We start from the raw sequence: 20,088 nt of genomic DNA on the forward strand, positions 1-20,088 counted from the left end.
GGGTACCATAGGCTAGCCAAGGTAACACATCACAAGAGAGAACGTCAAACTATTTAAAACAAACCACTGGACTCATGAGTATGATGCTCATTTATACCACTTAGAGCTTAGGAGACCAGATATACAGAATTATTGACTAGTGTAGGGAGGGGAGCGGGCAGGTGTCCTACACTAGTTCTACTTTAAGGTTGAGAGGTCTTGTGTAAAGATAACTTAGAGATGTTTATATAGCATTGGAAATTACCTTACAAACCTGATGAAACTGCTTTGCTCTAATTAAAAATCTAGGAGGTAAGTTCTTGTTTCCAGTTAAATCACTGGAGTGCCTGGCCAATGGATAGACTCGGAGCTACAGGTAACAACTCAGAATTTCTCAAACAGTCCTAAAAGCAAATCTGAAGTGAGAAAAATGCCCCTTAAGGCAAAAGAAACACATACCAAAAAAAAAAAAAAAACCCAAATGCATTGGGTGGATGAGTAGATGTGGAAGTTTTCAAACAGGGCTCTAAGATTTTTTTGACACCCCTCTTTGTCCCCTTCTCCTGAATCTGGGCTTTGCGACTGCTTGACCCATAGAAGACGGTAGAAATGACACTGCCATTTCCGGGCCTACATCTTAAGAAACTGGCGGTTTTCACTTTCTGCCTCTTAGGATGCTTACTTTTGGAACCCAGTCACCATGCTGTGAGGAAGCCCAAGCTGCTTAATGAAAAGGAAGTGACCGCCAGTGTCAGTTTGCCAGCTGTGTGAGTAATCCATCTTGGACAGGCACATGCCAGCCCCCAGTTGAGTTACTCCAGCCAATATCCTGTAGATCACAGATAAGGGCCCCTCTAATTTAAACCCTGCCCAAATTAGATTTGTAAGTCCCATAATTAATTTTTTCTTTTCTTTTCTTAATTTTTGAGACAGGGTCTCATTGTGTCGCACAGTCTGGAGTGCAGTGGTGTGCTCATGGCTCACTACAGCGTCAACCTCCTGCGCTCAAGTAATCTTCCCACCTCAGCCTCCTCAGTAGCTGGGACTACAGGTGTGCAACACCACATCCAGGTAACGTTTTATTGTTTGTAGAGGCGGGGTCTCACTATGTTGCCCAGGCTAGTTTTGAATTCCTGGGCTCAACCAATCCTCTCACTTCAGCCTCCCAAAGTGCTGGGATTACAGGTGCGAGCCAATGCCCACTGGATGTTTTAAACTAGGGATGTGCAATCTTTTGGCTTCCCTGGGCCACATGGGAAGAACTGCCTTAGAGCACACATAAAATACATCTAATACATAAAATAGTCTTGTAGCAGGTCACGCCTCAGACAAAATCTCTCAGACACCAGGTTTGTGAAGGAAGTGGTTTTTTATTGGGCCGGGAGTCTCGGCAGACTTGTATCTCAAGAAACAAGCTCCCCAAATAGAAAATCCTGGCCTCTTAAAGGCTCACAATCTTAGAGGAAACATTTGAGAGGGTCGTGATTGATGAGGTAAGCTAGGGGTACGTGCTTAGGTGGGGGTCTAATTCTGATTAAGCAAGAATAATGCCTTCCGGGGAAGATTCCTCCATACCATGCCTGCCATCCATAGATAGGATAGGAACTAGGGTTGGGGGTTTAATCTTTAACCTCCAGGTCCAGCTAGTGGCACTGGTTTTGTGTCCTCCACTGACCTTGTGCCTTCTATTTTTAACTTTCACTTCTCTTTTTGAAATGCAATGTAGAAGGCTAAGGGGAAGTGGTCTTGGACGCTTAAGAGAAAGGGGTCTCCTTCCTCAGTCTAACAATAGTTAATGAGCTAAGAAAAAAAACAGCAAAAAAAACTTATGTTTTAAGAAACTATGAATTTATATTGGGCTGTATTCAAAGCTATCCTGGGTCACAGGTTGGATAAGCTTGTTTTAAAACATCAGGTTTAAGGGTTTTTTTTTTTTTTTTATTGCTTTGCATTCTGATATGCTTTCTTGAGTTAAGCTTGGAAGCTGCACATAAACCCACAGATTCTCTTACTTGTGCCGAAGTCTGAGAGTCATCCTTACTGATGTGCTTCTAATAGTGCCAGAGGCGACCAATTACTGTCATGCTTTTTCTTCTCTGAGTTTCTTTAAAAACTACAATGCCCAGAGGGAGTGTTGCACAGGTGAATGCCATCTGTTAGGAGTTAAAGTGGGCACAAGGGTGAGAAGCACTGATTTTGACGTCTTCATCCTTTGACCTCACCTGAGCCAGGGACAAGCAGCATCACAAATGTTGGCCAGCACAGCACTGCCCCTCCAAAGGTGGCAGGGGGACATACTCTGCCTGGGCAGCCCTTCCATTTTGGAGGTCTTAACCGGTAGAGGGCAGCACGGGGCAGAACTGCCTCACCTCCTCAGTCCTCCACTTAGGGTGTTTTTTAATGCAGCAATAGAAACTAGACCGGAAGAGGCTGGACTGGGCTCTGGGTTGTGCCTGTACAGGGTAGGATTGATGGAGTGGAGAGGCAAGGGACAGAGCTGGACAAGAAGATTTCTTTTTCTTTTTGAGATGGAGTCTCGCTCGTTGCCCAGGCTTGAGTGCAGTGGCACAATCTCGGCTCATTGCAATCTCTGCCTCCCAGATTCAAGCGATTCTCCTGCCCCAACCTCCCAAGTACTTGGGATTACAGGTGCCCATCACCACGCCCAGCTAATCTTTTTTGTATTTTTTAGTTAGACGGGGTTTTGCCATGTTGGCCAGGCTGACCTCAGGTGATCCACCTGCCTTGGCCTCCCAAAGTGCTGGGATTACAGGCCTGAGCCACTGCACCCGGCCATAGAGATTTCTTTTCACATGCGGAAGAACTGAATCCTATATTGTTGGGCTCAAATGAAGAGCTATGGACTTAAAGAAGATGAGTTACGCTGGGCATTAGTTTACATGGGCACATGGGGATTCACGATTTAGGAGATCAGGCAACAGGAATCATGGACTTCGGTCAAAAGTCTGAATGCAGGAGGAGGTAAAACCAGCCCCAAGAACCCTTTGTATTAGCTATAGTGGGGATGGGGACAGAAGGAGCGTCTTAGATAAGTCAAATTGTTCCAAGGGTGGAGCTCCATGGTCTTTCACTGGGGCTAGAATTGAGATTGGATTCAGCTCCAAGACGGGGCTGGGGGCTGGCAGTGGAATGAATGCCCAAGTATGGTGTGACCATTAGTTAACATAACTAGTGAATAAAGATCCTTTGAGCATACTCAAATTGGGCGCAGTGGCCCAAAAAAATTTAACATTTGGCTGGGCGCAGTGGCTCAAGCCTATAATCCCAGCACTTTGGGAGGCCAAGGTGGGAGGATCACGAGGTCAAGAGATCAAGACCATCATGGTCAACAAGGTGAAACTCTGTCTCTACTAAAAATACAAAAATTAGCTGGGCATGGTGGTGCGTGCCTGTAGTTCCAGCTACTCGGGAGGCTGAGGCAGGAGAATTGCTTGAATCCAGAAGGCAGAGGTTGACGTGAGCCGAGATCATGCCATTGCACTCCAGTCTGGGTAACAACAGCAAAACTCCGTCTCAAAAAAAAAAATTTAACATTTATGCTTAGGTTTGTCTTTTTTTGTTCTCAAAGCAAGCTGATGAATAGTTTTAAAAAGCAAATCGTAGCTGGGAAGGGTAGTGGGGAAGTGGTGCTGGGGAAACTGGGGAGGGTTAATAGGTACCAAAAAATTAGAAAGACCTAGTATTTGCTAGCACAGCAGGGGGACTATAGTAAAAAATAATTGTACATTCAAAAATAACTAAAAGAGTGTAATTGGGTTGTTTCTAATACAAAGGGTAAATGCTGAAGGTGATGGATACCCCATTTACCCTGATGAAATTGCATGCCTATATCAAAATATCTCATGTAACCCATAAATATATACACCGACTGTGTACCCACAAAAATGAAAAGAAAAGCAAATTCCATACTAGTAGCTCCTATTGGTCATTAATGAAAGCACGAGATAAAGCACTTTGTTTTCCCACAGGCATAATTGATTATCTGCTGATTGTTCAAGACCTTTGGAGTTTATCTTATTGGATTCTGCCATTCTCCTGCTTAAGGATTTTTTCCTTTCTCATTTTACTCTAAAAGTAGTAACTTAGAATACAGCTAAATTCTCAAGATGGCATGAACTATATCCTCTTTGCTCACCTTTTCAATCTCATTTTCCTACTACTCTTTCCCCTGGCTCAATAGGTTCCAGGCATGTTGCCCTTCTTTCAGGTACGTGGAAGTGCTAGACTTTCTCCTAAGTCAGAGTCACTGCACAGGCTCTTCCCTGACTGGAAGGCATTTCAATTTACTATATCCCTGATGGCTTCTGTTTATCTTTTAGGCCTGTTTAAATGTTACACCCTTAGACATCTCTAAGCCTCCTTATAATTCTCTCCTAGTAACTTTTCTTCATTGCTTTTTATGTAATTGTGTATTTGTGCTTTCAGTGGTTCAGTGGTTGCCACTCCCATTACAATGTGACCTCTACTAGATGTAAGGACATTATGGATTTTTTCATGACTGAAGCTTGGTAACAGGAAAATGAGTTAAAATCCAATAAAGTGAGAGAGAGCAGAAGAGGCAAATTGAGAGAATTAAAAACACCTTTTCAAAGAATTGTAGTTGCAGTCTAACAACCTTATGGGGGAGGGCAAAGTGCTTTATTACATCTAAATGGCCCCAGATGATAAGACTGTAAAATAATGAGTCTTCTCTTCATGAGCTATCAAGAAACTCTGGGGTGTGCAGAAGTTAGAGCCCTGATACATTGCTGATGGGAATACAAAATGGTGTAGCCACTTTGGAAAAGTTTTAAGCAAGCCTGGCTTGCTCAGTTGGTAGAGCATGAGACTCTTAGCCAGGCGCAGTGGCTCACGCATGTAATCTCAGCACTTTGGGAGGCTGAGGTGGGCGGATCAACTGAGGTCAGGAGTTTGAGGCCAGCTTGGCCAACACGGTGAAACCACGTCTATACAAAAAATACAAACATTAGCCGGGCATGGTGGCAGGCACCTGTGATCCCAGCTACTTAGGAGGCTGGGGCAGAATTCCTTGAACCCGGGAGGCAGATTACAGTGAGCCATGATCACGCCATTGCACTGCAGCCTGGGGTACAAGAGCAAGACTTTGTCTCAAAAAAAGAAAAAAGAAAAGTTTGGTAGTTTCTCAAAAGGTTAAACATAGCACAATTCAGTAATTCTACCCTAGGTGTATGTCTAAGAGAAATAAAAACATTTGCACACAAAACTTGTACTTGAAAGGGTACAGATGCATTCATAATGGCAAAAACAAAACAAAAAGACCAAATGACTACCAAATAATAAATAAAATGTGGTATATCCATACAGAAGAATATTGTTCAATTATAAAAAGAATGAAGTACATGATCTACTGTGCTTGGGCCCTGGAGACATGTTAAGTGAAAGATGCCAGACAAAAGGCAGTGATAATTCACAGGGACATTTAGAGACAGAAAGCAGATCAGTGGTTGCTTAGTGCTGGAGAAGTAGGTGTGAAGGTACCACGAATAGGTACAGGGTTTTTTGGGGTGATAAAATGTTCTAAATTTAAATTGTGGTGATGGTTGCACAGTTCTGAATATACAGGTTGAACATTGCTAATCTGAAAATCTGAAATCCAAAATGCTCCTCAATCTGAAACTTTTTGAGCACCGACATGGCACTGAAGGGAAATGCTCACTAGAGCATTTCAGATTTTTGGATTAGGGATGTTCCAGTGGTAATGCAAGTATCTCCAAATCTGAAATTGAAAACACTTCTGGTCCCAAGAATTTCAGATCAGGGATACTCGACTTGTATTAAAAAGTTATTGATGTGTACACTCCAAATGGGTGAACTTTTTATCTGAATTATATCCTAATAAAAATGTTTAAAAAGTTACAGAAAATTATTCTTACCTATGGTAACGTCTTTGCAGACACTGAATTAACAAATGCTGAACCACTGCTCCCAGGTAAAACAGAGGTTCCTGGGAATCTCTCAACAAAATCAATCAACCCGTAACATTGTTTTACATTGTTTCTGTTTGAAGACATCTTATTTATATTAATATATTAACATTGAATGGCCAAGAGCATTGTAACTCATGCCTGAATAAAGCTATCTGAAACACAAATTTTTTTCTGTAAGGTCTTCTTGTACTTAGAATACCAGATAGCACTTTGTTACTAAGCTTAGGGGTCATTTTAAACAGTAAAATCACCAAAAAAAAAAAAGGCAAAAAATGTGAAAAATGTGGCACTAAATACTGTTAAAAGGACACTCATTTGTAGTATGAGTTGAAACAATGGTGCCACCTTTTCAATGTCAGCTTGGAACATCTATGTTGGGCACTCTAATATTTGGATGCTCTATGCATAATATGAATGACTACGAAAGTGCTATATTATGGGGTTACAAATACATTTTAGCAAATAGGTAAATTGAAAAAGGGTATCTGTGAAAAATGAGTATAAACTATATAAAAACCATTTCCACCAACTTTTTTTTTTAAAGTTCTGAATTTATGGCCTAAACTTCAATATTCTCATAAGGATGGACAGACTCCATAGTATTTGGGATATGTTTCAAGACCGGCTAAAAGGAAACGTCTGTTTTAGAGACTTTAATCCTTTGTTTTATTCCTTCAGTATTTCTGCAAAACCATGTTTCAGGCTGATTCCTGAGTCAAGGGACAGTTCAAAAATTTAAAAAAGGATTGTTTATATTTCATCAGCAAAAGTCTATTTGGAATTTTTCATCACAAATGTAGGACTTATTCCCCCAAGAAAGAGTCCTCAGCCACAACAGGATATAATTAAAAGGTACTTTAATTTTCAAGTAAAAGAAATACATCTGGAATATAAAGTATACTTGTATCTGGAATATATATATTTAAGTGTATATCTGCAGTAAGTTGCTCATATCTGGAATCTGTACTATTACTTCCCATGCATTTGTAGACATGTTTTCATATACTAGCTAGTGCCAACTTTAATGTCTAAAGTTTTGTAGCATTTGCTTTCAAAATTATTTTTTGCCTTTATTAATTTTAGAATGGCTTTCAAGCCTCATTCTCTTAACAGAAAATGTCAGTTCTTGTTCATAGCTTCTTGTAAGAGGCTTTTGCCAAATTCAGGAATTTAAAGATAAATTAACTGTGTTGGGTTATAAGTAACATAATTTTGGCAGAGGGAGCAGTCATAAATATCAAATGACTATTACACATCATGTTTGTGAATATGAATAAGCTTAATCAAATGTCTGATTTTGGCTACAAAATGATAATTTTTGGATCAGTATTTATACCCCTTTATTGGTAATCAGCAGTTTTGTTCCTTTAAAAAGATGTTCTTTGATTATAATTGGTGAAAAACAGTTGGAATTGGCTGATTAACTTGAACTTCCCAATTAAAACAGTGGGGTTTTGGTAGATACTCTTATTCATCAGCTTGAGAACTTGGAAGCACTAAGATACCTTGAGGCTCTTCAGCCTCTTTGATCTCTCATAATAACTTGAATACAATAGACTTTTCAGGCCTCTCTTCACTTTAAAAAAAACAAAAAAACTCAATGCCAGATACTCATTCAACTAGCTCTTCCTGCCCAGAAACCAGTCCAATTAGTTCTCTATGCCAGTCCCAGAAGTTTAGAAGTTTCATTCTTCAGTCCCACTATTTTTTTGTATGTGGTGCAAATTCTTCTCTTGCTGTTTTTTCCACTATCTGCAACTGGCTTATTCTTCTTCTTGTTCTGAAGTAGTAAAAACCAGTAGGGATTAGGGGCACATTTAACCAGGGCCTTCTCCATTGCTATGGGTGATCAAAAGTAGACCACAGTCTGCCAGGATTTCTTAATTCATTTTGATTAGCCAAATTACTCAGGGCTTATATTCATTATCTTGCTGGCTTTAATATATATTTCTTAATTTTAAATATTATGTAACACAAACTGCTAGTAAAGTTTAGTAACTGATCTTTATTACAAATAAATACTTTATAGGCCAGGTGAGATCACCTGAGCTTGGGAGTTGGAGACCAGCCTGACTAACATGGAGAAACTTCATCTCTACTAAAAATACAAAATTGGCCAGGCGCGGTGGCTCATGCCTATAATCCCAGCACTTTGGGAGGCCGAGGCAGGTGGATCACGAGGTCAAGAGATCGAGACCATCCTGGTCAACATGGTGAAACCCCGTCTCTACTAAAAATACAAAAAATTAGCTGGGCATGGTGGTGCATGCCTGTAGTCCCAGCTACTTGGGAGGCTGAGGCAGGAGAATTGCTTGAACCCAGGAGACAGAGGTTGCGGTGAGCCGAGATCGTGCCATTGCACTCCAGCCTGGGTAACAAGAGCGAAACTCTGTCAAAAAAAAAAATAATAATAATACAAAATTAGCCGGGCATGGTGGTACATGCCTGTAGTCCCAGCTACTTGGCAGGAGAACTGCTTGAACTTGGTAGGTGGAAGTTGTGGTGAGCCAAGATAACGCCATTGAAACTCTGTCTCAAATACATACATACACACTTTATGAACATTCTCGGGTAGAGTTGCCTTTATAGATTCCAAACTATCCTTCACTAAAACAATTTAACTCAAAATCAACAGTTAGGGAAGTTTCTAGATTATTAAGAAGGCCGGGTGTAGTCACTCATGTCTGTAATTCCAGCACTTTGGGAGGCCAAAGTAGGTGGATCACAAGGTGAGGAGTTTGAGACCAGCATGGCCAATATGGTGAAACACCGTTGCCATGAAAAAAAATACAAAAAAATTAGCCGGGTGTGGTGGTGCATGTCTGTAGTCCCAGCTAGTTGGGAGGCTGAGGCACTAGAATTGCTGCAACCCGGGAGGCAGAGGCTGCAGTTAGTCGAGATCATGCCACCGCACTCGAGGCTGGGTGACAGAGGGAGACTCCATCTCAAAAAAAAAAAAAAATTATCCTGAGATAAAGCTGACATAATAGAATGCATATTAGACCAATTTGACAAGAGGTTTAAATGACCTAGAAGTCATTTGCATAAATGTTGGTTTTAGTGAAGTCACTTTAACCAGACAGGTTAAGCAAACAAAAATAAACATTTTTTTAATATAAAAATTCTACATCATTAAGAGATATTCCTTAAATAATATACCAATAAAAATACGTTCAAAAATGAAAAAACTTTGAAAAATTAAATCAGACAAATATAAAGCACTATTACCAACAATAAGGCATTATGATACATTTTAAATACTACAGCCATTTTTATATTTTGGCTAAAAAAGGGGCTTATATAAAAAATGCAATGAAAAACATCATTTTTTTAAACATGAAAGAACAAACCAGAATTTCAAATTCAGATAGATTTTTGAAACTTTTTATTTATATTTTCATCTTACAAATGATCACTTTTAAATGGACTTTTCTGTAAGAATGTAAAACTCAAAAATTTGCCAACTATTTATCTGATCCACACAAATCCTTAGAAAGGTTTTCTGTGTAGTCTTCATTAAAGCAAATCTTTGGGAATGTTGCACTCTTACTATAGGATCTTGAACATGTTTTATATCAATGAAGCTACAAAGTTTGTGTGTAGTGCATTCATTATAAACTATAACGTGTGTATTAAAAAGAAAGCTGGGCAATACAAAAATAGGAGAGACTCTGAGGAGCAGGCAATCTGTTGAGGCTCAGTATATCTTACTTGCTTTGTAGTCTACTGCCATTCCTTTCAAAGAGCACACAGCACATGAGGCATAGTAATCATCTGTCTTGTTAACCTCTCTAATTTAAAAATCTGTTGTTCGTAAAACTGGACCAATTATCACAAACTATCATTTACATAATTAACCACAAGTCTGTTACAAAGCATTTTGTTAGTCGTATCAACAAATGCAGGAAGATGGAAATTTATTAAAAATGGGTTTCGTTAAGCTTGCCAACTCCTTAGAATATCATGGACTATACTGCCATTACAAGATTTAATTAAATGTTTAATGCCTCAAGTAAAAGACTGATCAATGGAAGCAAGCAAAACTAAACTATTTTCTAGGTGCTGTACTATTTCATTTGTTAAGGTAACAAAAGGATAGGACAAAATTTAAGCAAGATTTATATGCGTTCCAACTTTTCACTCAGGAATTCTTCTACACTGTCTGTGTTCCACTTGAGAATGCTTAGTTCTTCAGCAATGTTCCCATTGTCGTCCAAAAGCTTTAAAACAGGGTCTGAACCTCGGACATACTACAAAAAAGAGGGACATCATCGTTATTTTCTGTTCAGAAAAAGCCTTCTCAGCCTCAACCAAGACAAAGCAATTCAATCCAGCTTAAATTTAGTAATTAAAAAAAGGCTTTTAGACATGACAATAAACAAGTCTTAAAGGAAATCTTTAAGGAGAAGAGTTTACCAGGATTTCAGAAAAAAGGAGAATTTTAAAAATCCATTCATTCATTCATTCGAAAGGGTTTTGCTCTGTTGCCCAGGCTGCAGTGTAGTGGAACAATCTCAGCTCACTGCAACCTCCACCTCCTAGTTTCAAGCGATCCTCCCACCTTGGTCTCCCTGGGGCTACAGGCACATGAAATTATTTTACTTTTAAAGAGAAAAATATCTATTAGTAGGAAGACAGTTTATTTGAGATTTGAACTTATTATTGAAATTAACAAATATGTAACAGCCATATGACATTCTCAAATGAACTTAAAATTGAATGGAGATAGACAAGTTCAAAATAATTGAGAAAATGATAATATAAGAGCCATGTTTTAAAATAGGCTGTGCATATAAATGATCAGACACAGAATCACACACTGGATCATAGATTTTCCTTGGCTTAACAAATCTAATGATTTTAGTTGTAATCAGTTTAGAATTAGGCTGAGTTCCTGAAACTCTAAATCCATTAGTTGGGTCCAACATTTCTCCAGAGAGCTCTGAGAAATTCTAATTCTGGGTAAATGTGACAACAGCCATTCATTAAGAGATCAAATATTCAATTTAAATTAAGTACCATTGGATAACTAAAAATGTAGTTATATAGTTCAGTAATGATAACAGAGTTCTTAGAACTTCTTTCTAGAATTATGCTTCAGTTTATCCAGGGTATTCTGGGGTTGTGAACTCCAAAAATGGAGACTAGCTCTGATGTGATTATTAACACTTGGTATATTCCTAACCCATTTGTGGAGCTTAGAAAAATAGGCCATCCTGGCTAATGAATTATTAACATATTACTACTTAAACATTTTTGGTCAGGTTCTTTTTTTTTTGAATGGAGTTTTGCTCTTATCGCCTAGACTGGAGTGAAATGGTGGGATCTTGGCTCACTGCCACCTCTGCCTCCTGGGTTCAAGCAATTCTCCTACCTCAGCCTCCTGAATAGGTAAGATTACAGGCCACCCCTACCACGCCCAGCTAATTTTTGTATTTTTAGAAGAGGTGGGGTTTCACCATGTTGGCCAGGCTGGTCTCGAACTGCTGACCTCAGGTGATTTGCCCACCTTGGCCTCCCAAAGTGCTGGGCTGTGATTATAGGACTGAGCTACCAAGCCTGAGTGGTAAGGTTACTTCTTAAGTTGTTTAAGGATTTTTTTTCTCTTTTTCTTTTTTGCTTGCATTTGAGATCCCAATATTTTAATTAATTAACTTTTCATTTTAATTAATTAATTAATTAATTAACTTTTCATTTTAATTAATTAATTAATTAATTAAAGTTTTTAGGAGGAGTTTTGCTCTTGTTGCCCAGACTGGAGTGCAATGGTGCGATCTCTGCTCACCACAACCTCCACCTCTAGGGTTCAAGAGATTCTCCTGCCTCAGCCTCCCGAGTAGCTGAGATTACAGGCATGCACCACCATGCCCGACAAATTTTGTATTTTTAGCATAGACGGGGTTTCTCCACGTTGGTCAGGCTGGTCTCCAACTCCCGACCTCAGGTGATCTGCTTGCCTTGGCTTCCCAAAGTGCTGGGATTACAAGTGTGAGCAGCTGTATCCGGCGAGATCCCAATATTTTAAAGTGTTTATTTATTCAAAACCTTATAATCCCAAAAGGAAGTAAGAAAATAGATAGAACATGGTTGTAAAAATCCTCAAGAAATATCAGCAGTCGAATCCAGCAGTTTGTATAAGGCGTTATATGCCATAATCAGTTGCAAAATATCTATCTGATAAAGAACTTATATTCAAAATATACAAAGAACTCTTAAATCTCAGTTTACAAAAAAAAAGCCCTCAATAAAAAGTAGGCAAAAAACCCAAAACCAAACAGGACCACTCAAACTTAAAAACTTCAATGCATCAAATGAAACAATGAACAGAATGAAGACAACCCAGAGAAGGGGAGAAAATATTTGCAAATCACATATATTTGATAAAAGTTTAACATCCAGAATAGATGGAACCTCTACAACTTAACGACAACAAAAAAACCCCAATTATAAAATGGGCAAAGGACTTGAATAACAATGTTCCAAAGAAGATAAACGAATGGTCAACAAAATGTTCAGCACCATTTATTTTAAGAGAAATGCAAATCAAAGCCACAATGAGACAGTACCTCATACCTATTAGAATGGCTACTATCAAAAAAACAAGTGTTGACAAGGACATAGAGATATTGGAACACTTGTGTCCTGTTGGTGGGATTGTAAAATAGTGAAGTTATTATGGAAAATAGTATAGAGATTCCTCAAAAAATTAAAAATAGAATTACCATATGATCCAGCAATTCTGCTTCTTGGTATATAGACTCAAAAGAACTAAGAACAGGGCCTTGAAGAGGTATTTGCACATCCAAATGTCATAAGCATTATTTACAATAGCCAAGGGATGGAAGCAACTCAAATGTCCACTGATGGATGCATGGATAAAGAGAATGTGGGCCGGGCACAGTGGCTCATGCCTGTAAATCCCTGTTCTTTGGGAGGCTGAGGCAGGAGGATCACCTGAGCCCAGGAATATCAGACCAGCTTAGGCAACATAGCAAGACCCCATCTCTCTTTTTTTTTTTTTTTTTTTGAGACAGAGTCTTGTTTTGTCGCCAGGCGCCAGGGTGGAGTACAGTGGTGCAATCTTGGCTCACTGCAATCTCTGCCTCCCGGGTTGAAGCAATTCTTCTGCGTCAGCCTCCTGAGTAGCTGGGACTACAAGTGTGCATCACTACGCCCAGCTAATTTTTGAATTTTAGTGGAGACAGAGTTTCACTATGTTGGCCAGGATGGTCTCGATCTCTTGACCTCATGATCCACCTGCCTTGGCCTCCCAAAGTGTTGGGATTACAGGTGTGAGCCACCATGCCCAGCTTAGCAAAACCCCATCTCTAGAAAAAAACTAAAAAAATTAGCTGATCATGGTAGTGTGTGCCTGTGGTCCCACCATCTTGGGAGGCTGAGGTGGTAGGATTGCTTGTGCACTGGAGGGTGATGCTGCAGTGAGCTATGATCACATCACTGCCCTCCAGCCTGTCTCAAATACAAACAAACAACAACAACAACAACAAAAAACCAGTGTGTGTGTATATGTGTGTATATAGTGGAATACCTGCATTCTTAAAAAGGAAGGAAATCCTGTCACATAGTACAACATAGATGAACACTGAGAACATTATGCCAAGTAAAATAAATGTCACAAAAGGACAAATACTATATGATTCCACTCATAGTAAGTATCTGAAGCAGTTATAATTACAGAAACAGAAAACAGAAACGTAGTTGTCAAGGGCTGGCAGGAGGGCATAGAAAGATAAAATTAAGTGTTTAATGGGCATAAAGTTTCAGTTTCACAAGATGAAAAAGTAATAGGGACCTGTTACACAACAATGTGAAAATACTTAATGCTGAACTGCATTAATACTGAACTGTAGTACACTTAAAAATAGTTAAGACTGCACATTTAGTGTTTCTTTTTTACAATTTAAAAACAGAGGGCAAAGATCTGAAAAAATATCTCACCAAAGACACACAGATGGCAAATAAACACATGAAAAGACATTCAAATCATGTTATCATTAGGGAATTGCAAATTAAAACAATGAAATGGCACCACGCACTTATGAGAACAACTAAAATGCAAAACAGTGACAATGCCTAAAGCTGGTGAGGATGTGGATCAATAGCACCTCTTAATCATTGCTAGGGCAAATACAACATGATGTCGTCACTTTGGAGACAGTTTTGCAATTTCTTACAAAGTTAAACAATCTTAACTGTATGATCCATCAATTGCACTCACAGTTATTCACCTCAACGAGTTGAAAATTTATGTGTACACAGAAATTACACAAAAATATTTATATTAGCTTTACTCAAAACTGTCAAATATTGGAAGCAATCAGGATGTCCTTCCACAGATGAATGGCAAAACTGGCATAATAAAGTAATATTCAGTAATAAAAATGAACCACAGAGCTATGGAAAGACACTGGAGAACCTTAAATGCATACTGTTAAGTGAAAGAAGCCAAACTGAAAAGGCTACGTATGGTATGGTTCCAAACATTCTGGAAAAGACAAAATTACAGAGACAATAAAAAAAACCAGTGGTGGCCGGGTGCAGTGGCTCATGCCTGTAGTATTACTCAGCACTTTGGGAGGCTGACGTGGATGAATCACTTGAGGTCAGGAGTTCGAGACCAGCCTGGCCAACGTGGCAAAAACCCATCTCTAATAAAAATATAATAAAAATCAGCTGAGCATGGTGGCACACTCCTATAATAAAGCTACTCAGCAGGCTGTGAGACATGAGAATTGCCTGAACCTGGGAAGCAGAGGTTGCAGTGAACCAAGATGGCGCCACTGCACTCCAGCATGGGCTACAGAGCAAGACTATCTTAAAAAAACAAAAAAATTCATTGGTTGTCAAGGGTTGGAGAAGAGGGAGAGAGATGACCTGAACATGTGAAGAATAGGAGATTTTGTAAGGTGGTGAAATTATTCTTTGTGATACTGTAACGGTAGATATGTAATATTATACTTTTGGCAAAACTCCTATAATTATACAACACAAAGAGTAAGTGCTAATGCAAACTATTAAATTTAATTAACATATCAATATTGATTCATCAGTTGTAACAAATGTACCACACCAATGCAAGATGTTATAACGGGAAAATCTGAGTGGGGGTGAGTGCCAGGGACTATATGAGAATATATTTCCTTTGTGTTGAATTTTTCATAAACCTAAAACTGCTCTAAAAAATAAAGTCTATTAATTAAAAATTTTCAGTGAAATTAAAAATTTAAATTGATACATAATATTTGTACATGTTTATGGGAGAAAATTAAATATTTATTCAAATATTTATTTTAATTATAAAATAAAGAAATAAAGACTGGAAAAAAGAGATTTCCATTATAATCATCTTACCTTGATTTGTAGTCCTCTGAACAGTTTGGGTTTGTCACTCCTAACGAAAGCTTATAAAAAAAGAAAAAAAAAAAAAAAAAGACTTAATAGCTCACTTCCAGATCCAAGCTAGCCAAATATAAAGGTAGAAATAAACTTAACAAATCAAACATTATATCCTATATGAAAAAACTAAGAAAATTTAAACATATATGAATAAATGGAGAGACATTATCTTATTCTCCAATAGGAAGACTAGGTATTTTAAAACATTAATTGTTTCCAATTAATACAAATCCCAAATTCTAATGGGATCTTAGGGCTTGACAAAAATTATAAGAGAGTACAGCTCAATTTTAAGAGTAAATGTGTAAGAATAGTTAGAGCAGTTTTTAAAAAGTAAGATATGGAGAGAAAATTTGTTCCATTGTTTATTAATATACTATGTGATACTGATACCAGAACATACAAAAGAATAGAATAGAAAATTAAAAGAGATAAAAATATCTGTAAGGATTTTCTAATGTGATAAAGCTATCAAATCAGAGAGATGAAGAGGGGAAGGGGAGATGGAAAAAGATAGCTATATTTGTCTGGGGGTGTGTATGAGTTATTCAATAAATACTTGTGAGAATATTGCCAAACTGTTTAGAAAGAATAATCACAAAATTCTTTTTTTGTGATTGTTATCTAATCACTATCTAATAGTCATGATAACTGCTAAAAAGGAAAGGTTAAAAATACTACTAAAAACTTACAGCACAGATAACTCACATAAATATGGAATATAAAATTCTACTCCTAAGCATGACCAAAAAGGAAATGTTTTATAGATATGCCTATGTAAAAATGGAAATATCAGGACAGCAAAACATAATCATAAACAAATTAAATAAAAATGACAAACTGAAGAAAACCATCGCAAACATCCAATATATAAAAGGGCTCTTTCAAATGATCAAGAAAAAACCACTACGTATAGCAAAATGTACAAATAAACATTTGAAATAAATGTTCAACTTCACATATAATCGAAGAAATGCCAAAACAATGAGGTACTCACATTCAGAATGACAAAGATTAAAAAGAAAATTAATATGTACCACATAATTATTAAAAAACTATGATCTATATTTAGTGACCAAACTCTCATATGTAAAAAGCAAGAACTTCTCTCTTTTTTTCCTTCAATTTGTTTCCTAAGGTTGTTTTAAAAAGGTGGATAAATATTTTCATGTGCAAATGAAAAAGCCCTAAACAAATCTTAAAATATACAAAGTGATTCAAAAAATGTTTACTGTTATTATTTTAATATAGGGCTATACATGGGGCATATATTTGGGAAAGTTTTAAATGAAAGTCTTCCTCTTTTTTTGTTATCAATCTATATTTTACCAATTTTCAATAATGATATCTAATTTTCAAATTAAAATGTTTGTAATACATTTTTCTAAAATAAAAACAAGTGTTTCATTTAGCTACTTAATCATCCTTAATACTAGTTATTGATCATTTGCATAATTCTTGTCATAAGAGTTTATACTGACAAACATGCTTTTGAGAACTTATTTTAACTTTAGATATAGATAGCAATACCACTACAGATTTGCTTCATTATGAATGTCTTCATACATTTGACTCAAATATCCCAACTAATCCTCCCCTACAAAATTTATTTCAATATAAAACCAGTTATGCTATTCTGGCTTATTAAACTATCATTTCTATTAACTATATTCTTTAGGATTTTTCAAGATATTCTGCAAACTCCTGAATCCCCAAACAAAAATGATCTTAGGATTTTTACTGCCTTTTTATACTATTCCTCTGGCTAATGCTATTTGTATGTCTGTGCAAAATACCGTGTAACACACAGTAACTGTGCCTATGTGTGCCTTCTCTACTACTTAAGAAACCTTTCTGGTAAAAGGACTATTATATATATTTTTTGTATCCATAACAGAGCTTAGCATATTTAATATTTCACTTATTTAAAAGATTTTTTTTAACAGACTGCAATAAGTGAACATATTTAAAGGGAATACTAAAATGAGTCACGAATTACTATTTTCATCAGTTCTTTCCTTTTCTCTCTGCTAAAGGTAGATCCATAGTTTCCTAACTTTGAATGAGGGGAGTATCTGTTAAATGCTTTGTAGTAGCAAATCACATTTTACAGACAGTGAATAAATCTTTTAACAAATATTTGGTGACAACCCAAGTTAAAAAAAAATATATGAGTACTCATTACATACACATAGCATTCGATAAGCTACGTGAGAATATGAGAAAACTGAGTTATTTAATGTCAATACATCTACAGTCTGCTTAATAAAACAGATCTGCAACAAATGAAAAGATAAGAGGTGATCATAAAAACAGTATCGTTAATTTAACAACTAACAATAACTATGCCAAGTTCAGAGAAAGGAGATCTTAGTATGTTAGATTTGTAAGGAAACAAGAAACAAAATAAGAACTGAGAATTTATGTTCACTTGAACATAAAGTCCTTCTATTGACATAATTCTAAAGGATTCAAAGGAATTTTATCTCTTACTACTTCAAATTACTTCTAAAATCTGACATTTTATAATAGTCGAAATAGCCCCCAAGTCAACTTCAAATGTTTTACTGTAAACTGAAAAAGTACGGTAAATATGTATGCTAAGGGCCGGGCACGGTGGCTCACGCCTGTAATCCCAGCACACTTTGGGAGGCCGAGGCGGGTGAATCACGAGGTCAGGAGTTTGAGATAATCCTGGCTAACATGGTAAAACCCTATCTCCATTAAAAATACAAAAAATGAGCCGGGCGTGGTAGCTCACGCCTGTAATTCCAGCACTTTGGGAGGCCGAGGCGGGTGGATCACGAGGTCGAGAGATCCAGACCATCTTGGTCAACATGGTGAAACCCTGTGCCTACTGAAAATACAAAAAAATTAGCTGGGCATGGTGGCGCGTGCCTGTAATTCCAGCTACTCAGGAGGCTGAGGCAGGAGAATTGCCTGAACCCAGGAGGCGGAGGTTGCAGTGAGCTGAGATCGCGCCATTGCACTCCAGCCTGGGTAACAAGAGCGAAACTCCGTCTCGGGGGTGGGGGCGGGGACCAACACAAAATTAGCTGGTTGTGGTGGCACGAGCCTATAGTCCCAGCTACTCCGGAGACACAGGCAGGAGAATCACTTGAGACCAAGAGGTGGAGGTTGCAGTGAGCTGAGATCATGCCATTGCACTCTAGCCTGGCAAGAGAGACAGACTATTCTATCTCAAAACAAACAAACAAAAAACAAAAACAAAAGCAAAAAAAACCCAGTATGTTAAGAAAGGCAACTGTGGTGGTGGATCTTCAGCCAGTCAAGAAAAATTACAGGTCCTCAGGTGCAATGATTTTGGCCTCTATCACTAAACCTACTACTACTGTAATTTCTCAATGTAAACATACATCATGGCTCATTTATGAATAAGAAAAAAAATCTCAAGAAGATGTTTTTCAAATTATAAGCAAAATAACAATGTTCGTGAATTTAAAAATTTTATAAAAGATTGGTATTTGAATATGTAATATAGTATTTATGGTATTCTTCTGACTTAATGATCATATTGTAATCACATTTCATATGCTCCATAGCTGCATAAGTCATTAAATATGGAAACAGCAAATAAGTCCAGGAAAAGAAATAATGCAGCTTATGGCAACCTTAAAGAGACTTTTTGTTTTCTTTTAAGATTCTGAAGGAGGACAGCTACAAAATATTTTATTAATAGCTTTCAGTATACAAGAAAAAACAGTCATCACCATTTACCATCTGGGTTCAGTGAACCCTGTTTAATTTTGTATTTTTAAATGATTTTATGAACAATTTCACAAAAGAATAAAGGGACAGTGAAAAACAAATCTATTAGAAATTTTAGTAAGAATTAACCACATAAACTCAAATACTCCATATTTTCCTGGTTTTGAAGGTAAATATAACCAAAATGAGCAATGTGCTTTGAATGCAACTAAATGTTTATTGACTATCATGCATGAAATTGGAACACAGCTATGCTGTAAATATTGATTCCAGATTCCAAATACATTTCGGATAGATTCCAACTTATTTTTACTCTGACTTTTGTTTTTTGAGACAGAGTTTCGCTCTTGTTGCCCAGGCTGGAGTGCAATGGTGTGACCTTGGCTTACTGCAATCTCAACCTCCTGGGTACATGCAATTCTCCTGCCTCAGCCTCCCAAGTAGCTGGGATTACAGGTGCCCACCACCACACCCAGTTAATTTTTTGTATTTTTAGTAGAGACAGGGTTTCATCATGTTGGCCAGGCTGGTCATGAACTCCTACCTCAGGTGATCCACCCGCTGTGGCCTCCCAAAATGCTGGGATTACAGGTGTGAGCCACCATGCCTGGCCTACTCTGGCTCTTTTTGTACTTACACTGTCAAAGTGTAATACTTCGGAAATCTCTGATAGTTTATTTTGTTGAAGATAAGATGGCCATCTTATTTGTAAAAGATATTTATTTTTAGGTGTGTAAGTGCCAATTAGAATAATCAACCTTATTAACTTTCCATGTCTGTATTACTTATTATTTTCTAATTATCTTTGTATAGACACCTGCCTTTTAAATCTACTTATGAACTTCATTAAGTAAATTTTGGTATATAAACATCATACAAATTAAAACAATGATGTCACATATGAATTTTTTTTTAGAAAAACAAGATGGCCCAGTTTCTTGCTGAAAAATACTTGTGATGAGGTCCTTCTTATTGTATGCCTAACAATATAAAA

At 37.4% G+C, this 20,088-nt stretch overlaps 1 protein-coding gene and 1 non-coding gene across 2 annotated transcripts in view; both read right to left on the minus strand.

Annotated features, from left to right (window-relative positions):
• Window positions 1-2,225: 2,225 nt before the first annotated feature.
• LOC118143543 (small nucleolar RNA SNORA47) lies at window positions 2,226-2,363 on the minus strand. The gene has a single exon (XR_004727737.1). It is a non-coding gene; the product is annotated as a small nucleolar RNA SNORA47 (small nucleolar RNA).
• A 6,953-nt stretch (window positions 2,364-9,316) lies between these two features.
• The window catches only part of SELENOF (selenoprotein F), a 50,698-nt gene continuing 39,926 nt past the window's right edge, over window positions 9,317-20,088 (minus strand). The window contains exons 6-7 of the mRNA XM_078333122.1: window positions 15,321-15,370; window positions 9,317-10,198 (exon numbers count right to left, since the gene is read on the minus strand). Coding sequence (XP_078189248.1) covers window positions 10,067-10,198; window positions 15,321-15,370 — 182 coding nt within the window. The 3' untranslated portion in view covers window positions 9,317-10,066. The remainder of the gene's footprint in view (window positions 10,199-15,320; window positions 15,371-20,088) is intronic.

The sequence above is a fragment of the Callithrix jacchus genome, chromosome 7, assembly GCF_049354715.1.
Source record: "Callithrix jacchus isolate 240 chromosome 7, calJac240_pri, whole genome shotgun sequence".
In the NCBI taxonomy this organism is placed as follows: Eukaryota; Metazoa; Chordata; class Mammalia; order Primates; family Cebidae; genus Callithrix; species Callithrix jacchus.